General features: G+C 47.2%; 1 protein-coding gene across 5 annotated transcripts in view; it reads left to right on the plus strand.

Moving 5' to 3' along the window:
• Asap2 (ArfGAP with SH3 domain, ankyrin repeat and PH domain 2) overlaps window positions 1–17,337 on the plus strand; it is a 156,684-nt gene that overhangs the window by 110,589 nt on the left and 28,758 nt on the right. For all 5 annotated transcript variants that reach the window (XM_029541189.1, XM_021202007.2, XM_029541190.1 and 2 more), the window contains 5 exons: window positions 872–959; window positions 5,869–5,917; window positions 6,009–6,175; window positions 7,603–7,736; window positions 16,272–16,366. In XM_029541189.1, coding sequence (XP_029397049.1) covers window positions 872–959; window positions 5,869–5,917; window positions 6,009–6,175; window positions 7,603–7,736; window positions 16,272–16,366 — 533 coding nt within the window. The remainder of the gene's footprint in view (window positions 1–871; window positions 960–5,868; window positions 5,918–6,008; window positions 6,176–7,602; window positions 7,737–16,271; window positions 16,367–17,337) is intronic.

The following is a 17,337-nucleotide window of genomic DNA, read 5'->3' on the forward strand; positions in this document are numbered from 1 at the left end:
GAGTTATGTTCCTCATTCTAAGGAGGAATGAAGTATCCACAAATGNTCATCCTTCTTGATTTTCTTCTGTTTTCCATAATGTGTCTTGGATATTCGTGAAAATAGTTTAAGACTTAGTATTTATTATTATTTTATGTGTATGGGTGTTTTGACTGCATGTATGTATGTTCCAAGTGTGTGGAGGCCAGAAAAAGGTATCAGATTTTCTGGAGCTGGAGTTCCAAGTTGAGCCACCCAAGTGAGTGATGGGAACCAACCTGAGTTCCTCTGTAAGAGCAACAATTGCTCTTCGTTGATGAGCCATCTCTCTAGTCCCCTATTCTCTGTTCCCCTCTCCCCTTCTTAATTGAAACCAATAAAATGTGTTGTGATCTTTTGTATGTAGAATATGTTTCGTGAAAACAAGTGGGAGTGGTGGTTGGTATTTAGGATTGTGAATTGTTGCCTGCGCTCATTTTAGATAGTCAAAACAAACAAGCGACACATGGCACATAGATACACACCCTTTTATGTGCATGTGCTGAATGACTTTTCCTGGAAGTAGTGTTTCCACTTAGCAGAACACTTTGAAAAGCTCATGAAATGAAGCTGTGTGCTTGCTCAAGCCACCTCAAGGTGTCAGAACCCTGTGTCTCAGTCTCTTAGCTCTGGAGCAGCCACCAACCTCTACACAGACCTGGCCCTGTCAGATGAGTTGTATAGACCACTGGATGTGCCCTGGGAGAGAGCTGTTGTGGAGCTGAGATCCAAGGACCCCACCCCACCGACAGCATTCCTCTGTGTGTCCCACCTCTGCAAACCTTCTGCTCTTGAGGACTGTCTCCCACTGCCCACAGACCTGCATTTTTTTTTTTCATTTGTTTTTAAACAGGCCAACCGGCCACCTGCCAAGCTCAACCTGCTAACCTGCCAGGTGAAGACCAATCCCGAGGAGAAGAAGTGTTTCGACCTCATATCACGTAAGTGCTTTCCCAGACTGAGCAGTGGTCATTTTACACATACCTGGAGCTTCAGCCTTTTGAAGACCGTAAGATGGTCTTAAGGTGGTTGGGTATTATGGCAGAAGCTTGTAAAACCAACACTTAGGAGGCTGAGTCAGGAGGACTATGAGTTTGAGGCCAGGCCAGTCGTCATTGTGAGATCCTGTTTTTCAAGTGATGTGCCTCTTATCTTTCTAGTGTTGACTGGTGGCTTGCTGGTCCTTGGGTTAGAATTGGCCTTTGAAGCCAATCCTGTTCCATCTGCTCTGTAAATTGAGAACCACCCTCTTCACTCGAGCCTCAGCAACTGTGTCCATAAACAGACAGATTGTTCTGGATGAATCTCAGCCCTGAAATCCTTTCACCTGCCTTCTTCAAATGAAAGTTTTGCTGTGTGGAGTTTCTATAATTTATTTGTGTGGTGTTTTAAATGCTATATGTGGAGGCCAGTGAGGTGGCTTAGTGGGTTAAAGTCCCTTGGCTGCCAAGCCTGACAACTCGTGTTTTATTCCTGGATCTCATGTGGTAGAAGGAACAAATCTATTCCTGCAGGCTACACACACACACACACACACACACCCCATGGTGCACATAAGTCGCCTCCCTACACAAAGCATAAATAAATGTAATACTTTTTTTTTAAAGAATTTTTATATATTTTATTTACATGAGTACAATGTAGCTATCTTCAGACACACCAGAAGAGGATCTCATTATGGATGGTTGTGAGCCACCATGTGGTTGCTGGGAATTGAACTCAGGACCTCTGGAAGAACAGTCAGTGCTCTTAACCACTGAGCCATCTCTCCAGCCCAATAAGGTTTTTTTTAAAGCTCAAAACAAAAATGATTAGGTTTTTAATACAGCCCTTTAACTTGAGTTTTTAAAAGTTGTTTATTTTTCCCACTACAGAATTTGCATTTTTGCTCCTGTGTATTTCTCAGCTTTGTGGTGTACACAAAAGAACTGCCATAACCAGCAATTACAGAAAACGTTTACTCAGAACCTTCTAGAAACAAGGAAGGGGCTCATGACATCTTAAGGAAAATATGATAAATACCTTTTGTCCCCGGTCATTGTGCGTGGCATGATTATAGTTCAGGAAAGGGTGGGCCAGTCTTCCCTCTGAAGTGGTGTCCACAGCAATCCAGCACAGCAATGGATTTACACAAAGCACTAGCCTGAGGGGCCTTGGCTGGTGGTATGTCCCATCAACCCTAGCATGCCATACCACGGTCTGATTAATTCTTCTGACCACATAACTGAGACCTCAGAGCCAGTGTGATGTGATTTAACACTCACAGCAAATCGAGAAGTCTGGTCAAGCCATCTCCACCACCTGTGTGGCTTGTGCCCCTCAGCAGGCTTCATCTGCAGACCCACTGCACTGAGCCACAGGCCAAGCTGAGCTAGGTGACAGGGGAGCCATCTGGGGACTGTCTGCCGTTTATGCTGAGCTAGGGAGATTGCTCAGTGGGTTAGAGCACTTGCTGTAAGCATGTGCCTCTAACTCCAACTCTGAGGGAGGGAGAGACAGGATCACTGGGCTGGGGCAGGATGAGAGAGAGAGAGAGAGAGAGAGAGAGAGAGAGAGAGAGAGAGAGAGATTGTGCTGCTTCCTGTCTCCTCAGTCTGGTAGGTTCCATGTGTAGCAAACCTTACTCTCAGAATTCCATCTACAGTGTAAAATGCTAAGCCTTGACTGTATTTTACATGTGACCACTACCAGGTCACCTGCCTCTAGACTGTAACCTAAGCTTGAGTTAGAGGAAAAAACATGATGGTGTCATTAGATGTCTGCTAGTGGCTGGAAAAGCAGGTTTTCGACCCTTTTTTTTTTTTTTTTAAAAAAAAAAAAAAAAAAAAGGGTAGCCTGTTCAAAAGATGTTACCCTAGGCATAAGTTCCCTTGGGTGCCACAACAGTACTTGGTAGCCATCTGAGTTTGGCTGAGCTTTGGGTACCACAATGAGGTAGGTGCAACACCTCCTCAGCTCTCGCCTCCAGAATGGCTGGTGGGTTCCCAGCAAACACCCCAGGTGCAGAAGCCCTTGCTACAGAACCTTTCTCCTGCGTGTTTTCAGCTCATCAGGAGGAGTGCACATAGGAAGGGCACACAGACCTGCTAGGTGTGAATCGTTGCATCCTGAGGATGTGGGTGAAGTGACTAGTGTGTGAGTCTGGTTATGCCCGAGGGCAGTGATACAGACAGACTTCGCCAGGATCACACTGTTGACTTTGTGGCAGCTTGAGGTACTCCGTAAGTCTTGGCCGCAACTACCGTTTGCTGTTGTGGCTATGCAGATGTAGAACACTAGTTATGTTGAAAACCTTTCTCACCCACTTCTCCTGCTTGGCCTTTAAGGAGCAAAATTAATTCTAGTCCTATCCAGTTTTCAACTCAGCAGGTGTTCAAAGTGACTAGTTTCTCTGGGAACATCTGGTGGGAATGCTTTCTGCAGAGCTGCTGGGGCTTAAGTTCATGTAGAGAGACCTGAAGTTATCAGGAAAAATGCACTGGCTAAAGCTCTGGTGCGACTGCTGTCCTGAGAAGGTGGGAAGGCGGGGTGGGGGTGGGGATTGACTCATTTAGCACCACCCTATTCCCTCTGCCTCCTGACTAGTGGAGCAAATGCCATCAAATGTCCTTGATTTTAACATAGTTGAGTTGTCGGGAAATCAAAGATGAACCCAAGACCAGGCCAAGAAACAGCAGGCCAGTGAGACTCTAGCTGCACCCCAGGAGTCACCCTTCTCCTCACTCATCATTCTGTATTGAAGCTGCTGAGAGGGTGACAGGCTGGCTGGCTGGCTGCCTTGAGCTCCTGCCTTCAAGGCCCGCCCTCACTGTTATCTCCTGCTCCCAAACAGGGCCTTCCCATTCTGATCAAGAGGGAACGTGCCCCTCTAGGGGGATCTGTCTGCAGTGAAGCCAGCCCTTTGGGACCTGTCCAGTCTTGTGCCCTCAGGCACACTCTTGAGCCATTGTCTTTGAGCCACACAGGCACCCTAGGAAGGACCATGGTTAGAATTACGAAATAACTTGGCCAGTCTCCCAGACAGGATGGAGCTCAGAGGGCCTTGGTGGCATGCCTTTCTACAGCTCCAAATGCTTCTCTTGTGGCAAGAAGCTCATGGAAACTGCCCTGGTGTAGGTGGATTTCCAGAGAGCCTGCAGAGAGGGCATTATTATTTGGACACTTTGTACAGAATGACCTCCCATTTCTCCAGTGCCCAGTCAGATTACTGGCAGAATTAGTCAGCAGATGACGAAGCCACACCCAACCTGGCTGTAAAGTAGCGCAGTGTGGGCCCAGGACACTGACATGCTCTCCAGTCACAGCTTCCCGAGAACTCTGAGGTCCATTTGGCAAGCTCCCAGCTACAACTGTGGACCTGCCCTTCAGGCTGTCTTCCTAAGAGGCTGGGCGGGGCTGTGAGGTGCTTGGGAGGAGAAGGTGGCCATGCCTCTTTGCTCACTTCAGTCTGCTGCAGTCCAGTATTTGTCTAACTTGAAGTAGTTCTCTTTGCCTGTTCTTCTCGTTGGTGACAGATGGGGTGCAGACAAGTGATGTCTGACTCCCCCTGGTGTTAAGATTTTAAAGACACAAAACCTCTGCTCTGAGCCTCACTTGTGTCTGCACTTGACCCCTCTTGATACTTGGCCCCAATCAGGTGGCCCATCAAGAGTCTTTCTAAGACAAGGCGTGAAAACTACTGCTGCAGAGCTGTCTACTCATTATATTTTCAAAAGCATTTATTTATTTATGTGTGTGTGTGTATTTGCACATGTTCCTGCGTTCATGTGTGTGTGTGTGTGTGCATGTGTTTATGCATGTGTTCCAGTGTGTGTGTGTTCCTCTGTGTGTGTGTGTGTGTGTGTGTGTGTGTGTGTGTAGATATGTTAGTACAGTTAGCCAGTATGTATTACTAGAGAAATCCACATTGAGGAAGGACACAGACTTGGTGCTGTGAAATGATACCCATAATGCACCCCTTTCCCACTCTTGCCCTGGTGCTATGATCCCTCCAGACCCCGTGTCACATTTAGATTATATTTAGTCATTTCTCCTAGGGGTCCAGTTTCTAGTCATCCCTTGCCCATGTTGACCTTTGTACATTTTGAAGACTGCTGTCCAGTTTTGTTGTGAGCTGTCTGTCAAGTTAGGTTTCTCCTGTGTTACCTCAGGACTTAACTGAGGTTGTTCATTTTGGCAAGAATAACACAGAAATTAAGCTGTCCCTCATCCACCCCTCCTGGGAACACAGCCCCTGAAAGCACTTGTAAGACACTGCAAGTACCTGATGTACACCGCAGCACTTCCTCTTATACCGTTATTCATCTTCTCAGGCTAGCTGTGCTTGTGACATAGGACTCTCGGGGTGTGGCTTTAGAATTTTTGATATAGTATTAGTTCTTTTCTAAGGAAGCCAGAAAATGTCTAAGATCATGTTTTCCTAAAAAGGCTCTTGCTCGTCGGGGGAATTATCCGAGCCTTTTAGTCTTATCACTCAGGAAGCAGAGGCAGGCAAATCTCTTGTGAGTTCAAAGCTAGCCTGGTCTACATAGGGAGACCCTACCTCAAAAAGTGAGATAGGGAAGGCTCTTATCAAAGGACTTGAGCAGTTCAGTTCCTTTTTGGGGGTGGCTCTTTAATGAGATTATAGAAATTCTTTGAAACGGCATCTTTTAGACTAGAAAGGGGCAGGTTGATAGATTTGCACTATAAAGTCACAATGACTGAAGTGTCAGCACACACACATGCACGGCACGCGCATGTCCCAAGGGCTGCTTGGCTTTATACATTCATCTGGTAGAGAGCACACATTATTTACTCCTGAGGTAAATACGCCCGGCTGCACAGTGATAAGTCTCCCTTGCTATGCAGATGACAGGACGTACCACTTCCAAGCGGAAGACGAACAAGAATGTCAGATGTAAGTTCTGTGGGTGGGGCTGGGACTAGGGGTGGGACTGGAGTGGGCCTGTTCACCCAGCTGACACCCCACGCTGCGGCTGTTTGCCCAGATGGATGTCTGTGCTGCAGAACAGTAAGGAAGAAGCTCTGAACAACGCGTTTAAGGGTGACGACAACACCGGAGAAAATAACATCGTCCAAGAGCTGACCAAGGAGATCATAGCGGAGGTGCAGAGGATGACGGGCAATGACGTGTGCTGCGACTGTGGGGCACCAGGTGACCCGGGAGAGCCCCAACCCCAGCTCTAGGGCATTCAGATTCCAGAGATGCCTGAAATCCACCCATTGATTTTTTTTTTTTTTTTCCATTCTGATTTCAAACATGAAATTGGTGCAACTCAGTCTGGGCTCATCCCATTACACAAATGCTTAATGAACTGTGTACAAAGAGCAGTGGGGCACATGAATAGGAGATCCCTGCCTCCTGCTGGGCCCAGGGCAGGACCATGGGAAAAGAGTCTGATGGAGATGAAAAGATGACAGCTCAGCCTCTTTCAGGCAATGAAAACTGAAGGGCCCATTGGGGATGAACTGAAGGTCACTAGTCTCACAGGCTCGGAGGGGCTGTGAGGGTGAGTGCGGGGGGGGGGGGGGGGCTTTTGCCTATCAGCCTCTCTGTCCTACTTAGAGGACCATTTAAAGTAACTTTCAGGCAGAGTCTGTGACCCATAGATACTGGGCATGGAACTCCAGTCCTGTACAAGAACAGGTGCTCCTGTCACTGAGCCATCTTTCCCTCTCCCCAACTCAACTCCCACTTTTTTTTTTTTTTTTTTTTTTTTTGGTTTTTCGAGACAGAGTTTCTCTGTATAGCCCTGGCTATCCTGGAACTCACTTTGTAGACCAGGCTGGCCTCGAACTCAGAAATCCACCTGCCTCTGCCTCCCAAGTGCTGGGATTAAAGGCGTGCGCCACCATGCCCGGCCAATTCCCACTTTTTAACAACTAGACAGTTTTTAAAGAACTCGATGATGACCTCATGGGCAAGATCATGATGTTTCTCTGTGGAGGATTTCAGGGGACAGGAAGCACTCAGGAGACATTGTGCTCCAATACATCTTAATTTCAATGCTTTGTAAGTTCAGCGTTCACTATCAAGTATTGGCTGGTTCCACACTGTACACTAAGCACTTGAAAGGAGGATATGAACATGCCATATAAAGTATAGCTTGAACTCTGGGAAACGAAGGGTGGCCATGTGCTCAGTACTTGCTAGCAGCATGCCCTGAGCGTCCAGTGAGGTGATAGTATGTAAAAGTTCTCTGACTTCAGATGTTCACAGCACAGTTGACTACTGCCACAACCCAGACCCTGAGCACAGCACTGCACAGCACTGCACAGGCATGGGTGTGTATTCCGTTCCTGTTGGTATCCTGAGATCTTATCTGTCCCCTCAGTGCTCTGCTTTGGAGAGTCCTGCCCCTCCTCCTCCACTCTGCAGAATGGCCAGGTGACTTGTAGTCACTTGCTTTTGGAAGGGTAGGACATGGAAGGAGAAGAGGGACATTGCTGTGGGTTTAGTGTGATTTTAGATGACCAGGGGCAGCAGCTGTGGCTAGGGTAAAATGCTCAAAGCCTGACAGGGAGAAACTTCTGCCTCCTGACTGTTCTCTGATGCTCATGATGTCCCTTTTCCTTTGACAGATCCGACATGGCTCTCTACCAACCTGGGCATCCTGACTTGTATCGAGTGCTCTGGGATCCACCGGGAGCTGGGGGTTCATTACTCCAGGATGCAGTCCCTGACATTAGATGTATTGGGAACATCTGAGCTTCTGGTAATTAGATTTAGAGACTCATTGATAATTACCGACTTTCCGACACCTGTGATGAAGGGTGTGTCTTGTTATGTCATGTTCCTAAATGCAGGAAGTACAAGTGACCAAGGCTGTTTAGGAGTCTTCTGAAACAGCCGAAGTGATAGCTAGGCCCCCCTTCACTCCTTCATTAACCAGGCATGGAACCTAAAGCCCAAGGGCAATAAATGGTTTACTGACCCCAAGTCACCAACCAGTTTCTGACAAAACTGTATCCCACTTCTTGCTTCAAGCCTCCATTGTCTTACTGATCTTTCTTGTTCCTCTCAGGAGAAACACTAGCTTCTGTTTTTGCTCTCACTTTTCTGAAATACTTTTTCACTCTTGGGTCACTGGTAATATGGATGCTTTTTGATAGGGGAATGGGAAACTGGAAGCATGTTTTGAGAAACACCTTTTGGTACCTGACACTGTAGGCTTACTGAGTCACGAGGCCAGTTATGTGCTTACGTGGGCTTTGGAGGACACCTCAGCGTCCATGGTTTCCGTTTGGAAAGCTGTACTTGAAAGCCTTTCCTGAGAGGACTGGATGTGGGGTAGCAAGTAGTAAGTGGATATTGATTGTCATTGATTTTAATGTCAAGAGCAATAATCGTGATAGAACATCAATTCTCACAGTCAGCACTCCACCCACGGGGCAGTAAATCTTCTTGACATCTCTGAATCCAGTGTGTCCGTAGTCCTGATGCCTCTGGCTGTCTTGGGGAAGCCTCCCTGTCTTTTCAAGGAATTCCTTGTTTGATCTTGGAGGACAGGAGTGGGGAATAGCTAGTGTGGATCCTGGCACCTCAGACAGCAACATTCCTGGTTACTTTCAGCTTGTACATGAAGCAGACTTGGCAAGCACTCACAATTTGTTCTTGGTTATGTGTATGGTTCCTGCTGCTGAGACACTAGCTTATGTTTTTGAGGTATACGGCATCTCTGGGGAAGTTGATTACGGCTTAGTTTTTAAATGGTCGCATTAAATTCTCAAGGAAACAGTACCTCAGCAAACGTTGATGGACTGCAGCAATTTCAACCTTCCCTGGGCTGCTTACAATGGAGGAACATGTCAAATGATGTATTGTGAGATGATAGCTTATTTTGGATGCACTTTTATGTGCTGGCTCATCTGATCTCTATGTCTCAACATCCATGGTGTATTATCTCCACCTATCAATAGGAAACTTTGCTTACAATACCTTGATGTACCCAGGTTCTGCACCCATTCAGGTAACACATGAAAAATGAGGCTCCCTTTAATCTGTCTTAGCTCATACTCACTTTTGAGACTCCCTGGACAAACTGGCATGTGTGATGGCTTATCTGGCCATGTGGGCAGTATGTGAGCATCACATCTGCCCCTCTCCAGAGCCCAACACATATTCAGCGGCCAACTCTGAGGAGCAGAGAGTCCCTAATGAAAGCTTGCCTATTCCCCTGGTATAAACGCTTCTTTCGTGACCAGCTTCAAGCTACTCTTATGAATTACTGATTGTGGAACTGTTTAGTAAGTGTTCTAGCATACATTCTTCATATAAATCTAATGCATGTAGACAACTCCAATCACTGGTAATAGTGAAATGTAGTAAGATTTAGAAATGATAAGATTTGTCCTCATTTGTTTATTCGGAGCAGGGTCTCACTCTGTAGCCAGGCTAAACTCAAATTCCTTCCTTCTTCCTCAGATCCCTATATGCTTAGAATTCAAGTGTGTGCCAACCAACATGCCCAGCAAGATAATGAGCCTTGAGTATTTAATATCATAGTTGCTGACATGACTTATCATGCGTTTACATAGTATAATTTTTTAACAGTAGCAGTGTCTAACAGCTCTCTCCCAGAATCCCTAGACATCTAGTAATTAGCTTTCAAGAGCTAGTTAGAGCCCCGCTCCAACAATGACTACTCAAAAAGTGGACCTGGAGAGATGCTTCAGAAGAGGGCATCAGAAACCCCCATGCTGGAGTTACAGGCAGCTTAGCTGTGAGATACCTGATGTGGATGCTAGGGATAAGACTTGGGTCTTCTGTAAGAGCGGTCGGTGGATGCTCTTAACTGCTGAGCCATCTCTGTCCCTTACTTTTATTTTTCTAAAAGAAATCTCCATAAATTCAGATCAACAGTGTATATGGTTCTTTTTCTCATTCACCTCAAAGGTTTTGATAAGGCTTCTTGGTGAGAGGTGATGGTTTTTGCTCACATGTTGCTGCAGCTGGTGCTGCTGCGTGTTCGTCTTGTACCCATTTGCTGTTTCATGTCTTTGGTCCTCTGCCATCAAGTCAGGACTATCTGTGTTCATTCTGTCAAGTTATGCAAGCTCGTTATAATAGTCTGGATTCTGTCTTTGAGTAGGACCAGCCTCTCAAGTGTTTGTCTCATCCCATGGGCTGCCCCTTCACGCTCTTATTTATCAAAGTAATTCCAGTTTCCCAGTTTTGCTGTTGTTGGCAAGCCGAGACTTTTTAAATGACCTGAAAGAGACAGCCAGCCCATGGACAAGACCTGAGCACACTTCTGTTTTCTGTTTGGCATCATGTCTTTGAATGGGAGATCAATGGTCGCTTGTTCCTGTCCTCGGTTCTGTGGATTATTTCCTGGTTTGCAGAGTTTCCTAATACTGTGCGCTGGCTCTTTCTCCATTTTAAAGTGTTGTTTCTTATTTTGGTTTTTTTGAGACAGGGTTTCTCTGTGTAGCCCTGGCTGTCTTGGAACTCACTTTGTAGACCAGGCTGGTCTCGAACTCAGAAATCCGCCTGCCTCTGCCACCCAAGCGCTGGGATGAAAGGCGTGTGCCACCACACCCAGCTGTGTTGTTGTTTCAAAGCACACTTTCCGTGTTGATGGTCGGACCTGGGCGTCTCTGGAGGTGACTGGTTAGTAATCCTCTTCACTTCCTGCTTTTGAAATCACTTCTGGTTCAGTGAAATGGAACACAAGCGGGTGGAGGGTTTGTTAGGTTCTTTTGGGGAAGTTTGCCACCCGACCACTTCGGCATTTCATACTCTAGTAGGCTTGGAGCAGTGGATGGTGACCCCTTTGGTGTTGTCAAATGACTTTTTCACAGTTGTTACCTAAAACCATCTGCATTTCAGATATTTACATTAGGTTTATAACAGTAGCAATATTACAGCCATGAAGTAGCAATGAAAATAATTTTATGGTTGGGGGTCACAACAACAGGAGGAACTGTATTAAAGGGTCATAACATGAGAAAGGCTGAGAACCACTGGGTAAGAGCTTCATAGGGTTCCAGAAACCTATGAAAAGCCTGGGTTTTAAAGAAATGAATTTTCTCCTTAATGCTGAAGAACATCATAAGAAGCTTTTGAAGGGGTATGGGGGGGATGTCACCTGGAAAACTATAAATCTAGTAGGGTACTGGTATCATGTGATGATCCATTTCACTATCATATTTGAAGTTAATAAAGAAAACCTCAGTATTTTGAAGTTTAATTTAGAGTGGAATGTCATGGCTCATGCCTGTGATCTCAAAATTTGAAAGGCTAAAAACAAAGATTGCTGCTACCTTGAGACTAGTCTGTGCTACCCAGTAGGTCCCAGGGCCACCCTGGGCTGCAGAGTGAGACCCTGTCTGAACAGAATAAAGGGGGAAAAGGCAGTTGAATGTTAAAGTCTTCCATCACGTTGGAGGAATGTCAGGAAGCCCAGGGAGTTGGTTAGCTGAGTCAGCTGTCTCTTGAGGTTTATCTCTACTGCACTGTCAGACATCTGGGCTGGTCAGCCGCAGCCTCAAGCCCTGGGAATTGCTTTTTAACACTGGCATTTTGCTGACACTCAACTAAGCCACTCAGGGTAGTGACTGCAGTTGCTTAGGGCTATGAGAAATTACAGTCAGCTGCCATCCGTGAATCATGTTTGGGCTCCAGGCATTGGCATGGCTGGAGTTTGTGTGAGTGTGTTGGGGGGTGGAGGGCTATCTGTGTGTGTGTGTGTGTGTGTGTGTGTGTGTGTGTGTGTGTGTGTGTGTGTGTGTGTGTGTGTGTGTGTGTGTGTGTGTGTGTGTGTGTCATGCCTTTTCTCTGGCCTAAGTGAGACTCAGAGTCCAAGAAACTTGTTCACGTAATGCACATGTAATACCCTTAAAGATTCATAGACACCATAGGCTGTGTGCAAACCCATGTGAAAGTCACAACACTGAGCTGTTTTTACCCACGAGTAAAACCAAGTCCCCATTTAGAGAAATGGCCAGGTCCACATAGATGTTAGGCATGTGAACGCCCCTCCCAACCTCTAGCTGTTCATGCCCTACCCTTGTTAAGCCCCCAGAATTTCTTGATTCTGCCTGCACTAGTCACCCCTCCTGTGTTTTCTGGGCCCTCATGCACATATGTGTCAAACGGCATGACGTGTCTTCAGGCCTTCCATCCCTACTGGAACAGAGCTGGGGGCAAACAGGGAGCAAGCTAAGGTAAACCAGAACAGATCTAGACTACTGTGTAGTTGGCAAGCCCCAGATGGCTATGTGGGGCCTGTGTGCAGAAACTGTGTGGTAGTCCCACCCCACTGGGCAGCTTGAGGGCACCAAGCCTACAGGAGGAGCAGGCCTCAGTGTAGTGACCCCTGTGGGACCTAAGAGACTTCAGAGAAGTGTTGCTTCCCTCACTTCTGGTCTCTGTCCTCAAGAGAGGACAGAGAGGTACGAAAAAGTTGATATCGCTCTCCATGGAAACAGGAAGCAGGAAGTTTGCTCCAGCCAGTCCCAAACTCTAAAACTAGTGTCTAGACAAAACCTCAGGTCTTGTTGTAGCTTCATGCCCTACTTAGGCAGCTGCTAAAGATTTATAAAGGCCCCGTTTCCTTGTTCTGGGCGTGTGTGATTCTCAGAGTCTTCTTGGCCATGGGCGAGCCTGGGTCTTGCAGAGGTGAGTAAGAGCTTCTGTTGCCACACCCCCAGCACTGTGCCGCTTTAAAATTTTATTTTTCATGTTTTGTTGTCTGTATGCAGACATGTGTGCATGTGGAGGTGGCAGGACAGTTTTGGGGAGTCTGTTTTTATCTTCCACCCTTGAGAAATAAGGGTCATTCTTGTTCCTGTTGGTCTAGTCTAGCCGAGCTGGCACATGGGTCTGGGTAATTCTAATGTCTGCCCCTCCCATCTTGCCAGAGGAGAGCTGAGATTACAGATGCACATCAGCACCTCCAGCTTTGATGGGTTCCAGGGATCAGAGTCAGGTTCGAAATTCAAATACTTTTATCCACTGTGCCATGTCCCTGGCCGTGATGCTACCACCAACACCACCACCTCCAGTGCCAGCGCCAGCGCCACCGCCACCACCAGCTCTTCCTCCTCCTCCTCCCTTTTCTTTCTTTTTAATTTTATTTAATTGTTTATTTTATCAATTTGTCTCTGTTGTTGGACTGATCCAGTAAAGACCAATGTTTGGCTTGCGCCCCATGCCCAAAACAGCTGAGGGGCTCAGTTACATGGCAAGTTCATTTTGCGTTTACGAAGCAGCATGAAGAATTGAGGCTTCAGTTTCACTGCCTTAAGTGATATTCAGTTGGCCCTCTGTGTCGGTGGGTTTACAATCTACAAATCCAACCAACCTCAAGTTGGAATTATTTAAGATGGGTGCTGGAGAGCTGGCTCAGTGTTGAAGAGTACTTGTCACTCTTGCGAGGACCTGAGTTCTGTTCCCAGCACCCACATGGTGGCTCACAACCATCTGTAATTCCAGGGGAGCTGACACCCTCTTCTAAGCTCCATGGTCATTGTATACCTTTGGTACATATACATACATGCAGACAAAATACTCATACACATAAAGTAAATACCCCCCCAATAATATTAAAAGATATTCTAGGAGTTATTAAAAGAAAACCCGAATTTGAATTTTCTTCATCCTGAAATCTATCCCATATATCCTTGGTTGAAGAGAGGCGCCCGGCTGCTGAGTCTCCTGAAGCACCTCCATCTCCCTGACCCTTGAGCATTCTTTGTTCACGTGCTAAGTAGCTGAGCCCACCTACTAAGGTTTTGCCCCATATTGGACACATGAAGATTTTTTTCTTGTTGTTGCTCCCTGAACAGTGTCATTTGACAGTGATTTACATGGCACTTCCATGTCTTAGGAATTAGAAGCCATGCAAAGCAGTGTAGAATGTACCTGGGTACCCTCATACTTCCTATCTCTAGGGCCCTGGAGCTCAGCCCCCCCCCCCCCCCCACAGGGAGAGACATGCACCAATGAACACGGTGGCCTCCTCCTCCACGGTGGCCGGTGTAGCTCAGGTTCTCATTCAGCACGTCCACACTTCCCTCAGGTGGCGGTGGCAGCTCTTGATACCAAAGCTCTGGTCAGTACTTGCTCTCCCTGCCCCAAGTGTTGCTCCTCAAGGGTCTGCTGGACCCATGTTTCCCAGTAGGATCCTGTGGCCTCCAACTTTGGGGGTTTTGCCTCTCTCGATGGCTCCCTGTAGGCTACTTTATAAACTGGGTCTTAGCAGATACGTGAGGTGACGGGTTGCTCCAGTGTTGAATGTGTATGTGTGTGACATACAGATGTGGTGGCTCCCTGGACCAGCTGTCCCAGCTAAGCCAGCTAGATCTGAGCAGAAGGGAAATGTTCTGCTTCCTGGTGAGTTTTCTCCTCCCACACCCCTCGACTTAATGCAGACTAGGAGGCGTTGGGGTGGCTCCTGACACTTATTTTTTGGATCCGAACTTAAGCCGGTCACCCTTAAAGACACACCAGACCCTCTCTACAGCCACACCTCCAGACTGTCTCTGCACCCTTTGTCTGCATGGGCAATCAAGCTAAGAAGTTTGACATTGCATCCTTCACTGTTAGTTAGTGTTCCAATGATGACTTTAAATAATCCGTTTTTTTTCCTATCCCTGTGCAAGATGCGCCCTACCAGTATTGTTTTGGGAAATCTGACTTGAGGGCCAGGGCACAGCAGTGACAGGAATCTGTCCTGGAAGCTCACTTCCAGAGCAGGTGCTTGGCATGAGGCGGGGATGTCCCTGCTCTGAAGGAGCTCCTGGCTTCGTTCAGCAAATGCCAGTTGCCATGTTATCAAGGTAGCATGGCTGTGCCTGGAACTTAGTGATTGTCAGACGAGAAGAAAAGTCAGAAGACACACCTGGGGTCACCTGGATGTCTTGATGTCTTGTGTGATCTCTCTCTCTCTCTCTCTGTCTCTCTGTCTCTCTCTCTCTCTCTCTCTCTCTCTCTCTCTCTCTCTCTCTCTCTCTCTCTTTTTATACTATGTACCCCAATCCCACTTATCTCCCCCTCCACTCTTATAACCTCCCCCCTGACAGAGAAAAAAACCTCTCGTTGTAAAAGCTTCAGTGTGTCTCAGTGTATCTCACAGTATTCCCTTCTGTCCACTCTTCTTTGCCTGCAGATATTCATTGCAATGACTTGTTGGTCTGGTTCAAGGGCTCTGCCTTCTGCCACCCTATCTAAGGTTCCAATACTGGAACCTTACCAGGACTCCTTTCAGATATCCTGTTGTTGTCCTATGTCATGGAGATGCTGTAGTTTAGGGTCTGTAGGACCGGCCCCCTTCATGCACTCCAGCAGTTCATCATTGGGGTGGGCCAATTCAAAGCCCTGATTCTGGACCTGAGAGGTATCTAAGCTGCTGAGCCCACCAACTCCCCAGCTCTCACGAGCATAGGCCAGGTCACCAGCAAACCCCACCCCCCATCCCCACCAGGGATAGCTGCAGAGCCTACTCTCCAAGTGCCATAACCTGTGGGGGATACAGCTAATTCTCCCACTCTCAACACTCTCATGACCCAGGGGCCAGCTCTTCTACTTACCATAGGTGGTGAAGGATGGGAGAGTGGAGAAGTGGGTCTCAACCTGGTCTGCATTACTGGCCACTAGACAGGAGACAGGGCCAGCTCTCCTTAGCTCATGACCTTGTGCTTGCTCACCTGCACACACCAGGCCCAGGGCCAGTTCTACTCTGCTGCCTAGGAAAGGTGCAGGGCCCGAATACAGTAGCAGGTAAGAGGCGGGGACAGCTCCCCTGCTCTCTAAACCTCAGTGGGTCCAGCTCTCCTGCCTGCCACTGGTGGTTAAGGCAAATGGAAGGGGAGGGGATTTCTCCCTGGCCTATGCAACCCCACCGCACAGCAGACAAGAGTGAGGGCCATCTCACCACAACCCCCATATCCAGGGCCAACTCCTGGTCCCATGAATCTCTGCGACACTGCTCACAGCTGGTGTGAAGAAGGCTGTGGGTGAAAGGATTTCTGCAGGAAGGCAGGTGAGAATGTAGATCTCCATGGATCGAATTCCTGCTTCTCCAAGTCTGTGGTGACTGGCATCCATTTCCCACAGGCTCCTCGGTGGGTCATCACGCTGCACCAATACCATGGGGCTTTGTGTTCTGTGCCTTTTCATTAAAAGCAAACCACTTTATGGCGCTATTTCTTAGTGGCCATTAAATAAATCATCAGATTGTGAATAATGGACAGAAGTGGAGGGTATTAATAATTGAGTGCTCTGAAATAGACTTCTGTTTTTGCAGCTTGCCAAGAATATTGGGAATGCAGGCTTTAATGAAATCATGGAGTGTTGCCTACCATCTGAGGACCCAGTCAAACCCAACCCAGGCAGTGACATGTGAGTATCAGGCAAGCTATTCTCATATGCCCTTTGCCTGATGAGCCCTATAAGCAGGGGAACAGGTCTTGGGGGTGGGGGTGTCAGTTGTCGATTCCTACTAGCTAAAATTGTTAAATTTGCTTTCGTTTTGATTTTTTTCATCCTTAGTCATTTCTGTGTGTCAAAATAGAAATGTGGCGTGGCTGGTTTTGTTAGGAATTGGACACAGAGGACAATAGGGTTATTAGCAACTACACTGCATGGGAGAAGGGAGTTGCAGTGAGTGGTTCGCTGATGCCATGGACCCCTGGGCCCCTCACCACTGTTCTTCCTCTCTGCCCACTTTCCTAACATGGTGAATTGTGGCCAACCCTCACAGACAGACAACCATGCGTCATTCCTAGTGCCAGTGTCCTTCCAGACGTGCAACCTGTGGCCTCCCCCAGAAAACCTCTATGTGTGTTTTACTGGTGCTGCAAACTGTAACTAGGAAGCTGTTGTACCTCTGTGGGATTCCAGCTGGCCCACTGATGGAGCATGCACAACAGAGATTCTCTACCAACCCTATCAAAGTTTTCTTTAGCCACGCTGGGCTTGAGGAGGTACAGAGAAGTGCATCCTGCCCCTCAGACTTCATCCCTGATTCTTAAAATGGCCTGTCTGCCCTCAGGAGGGCTTGGGATGGTGTGCCTGCAGGGAATGATGCAAAAAGAAGCAGATAGAAGAAGAAAGAGTCAGGTGTCCCAGCCAGCAAGCAAACACCTGTGTTTGAGCAGCATGTCAGCAGAAGGAAACGAGAAGAGTAGAGAGAATAGAATAGAAAGTTTTACAGTCTATAAGCAAGGCCACATTTCACTGGGCTAGGCCTGAAATTGAGTTATGAAGTATATGAAGACAAAATATTCAGACACATAAAAACAAATAAATCTTTTTTAAAAAACTAGCAAGATTCCTTATAAAATATGGCATGTTTGTTTGAGGGGCAGTTG

Source organism: Mus pahari, chromosome 7 (genome assembly GCF_900095145.1).
Source record: "Mus pahari chromosome 7, PAHARI_EIJ_v1.1, whole genome shotgun sequence".
NCBI lineage: Eukaryota > Metazoa > Chordata > Mammalia > Rodentia > Muridae > Mus > Mus pahari.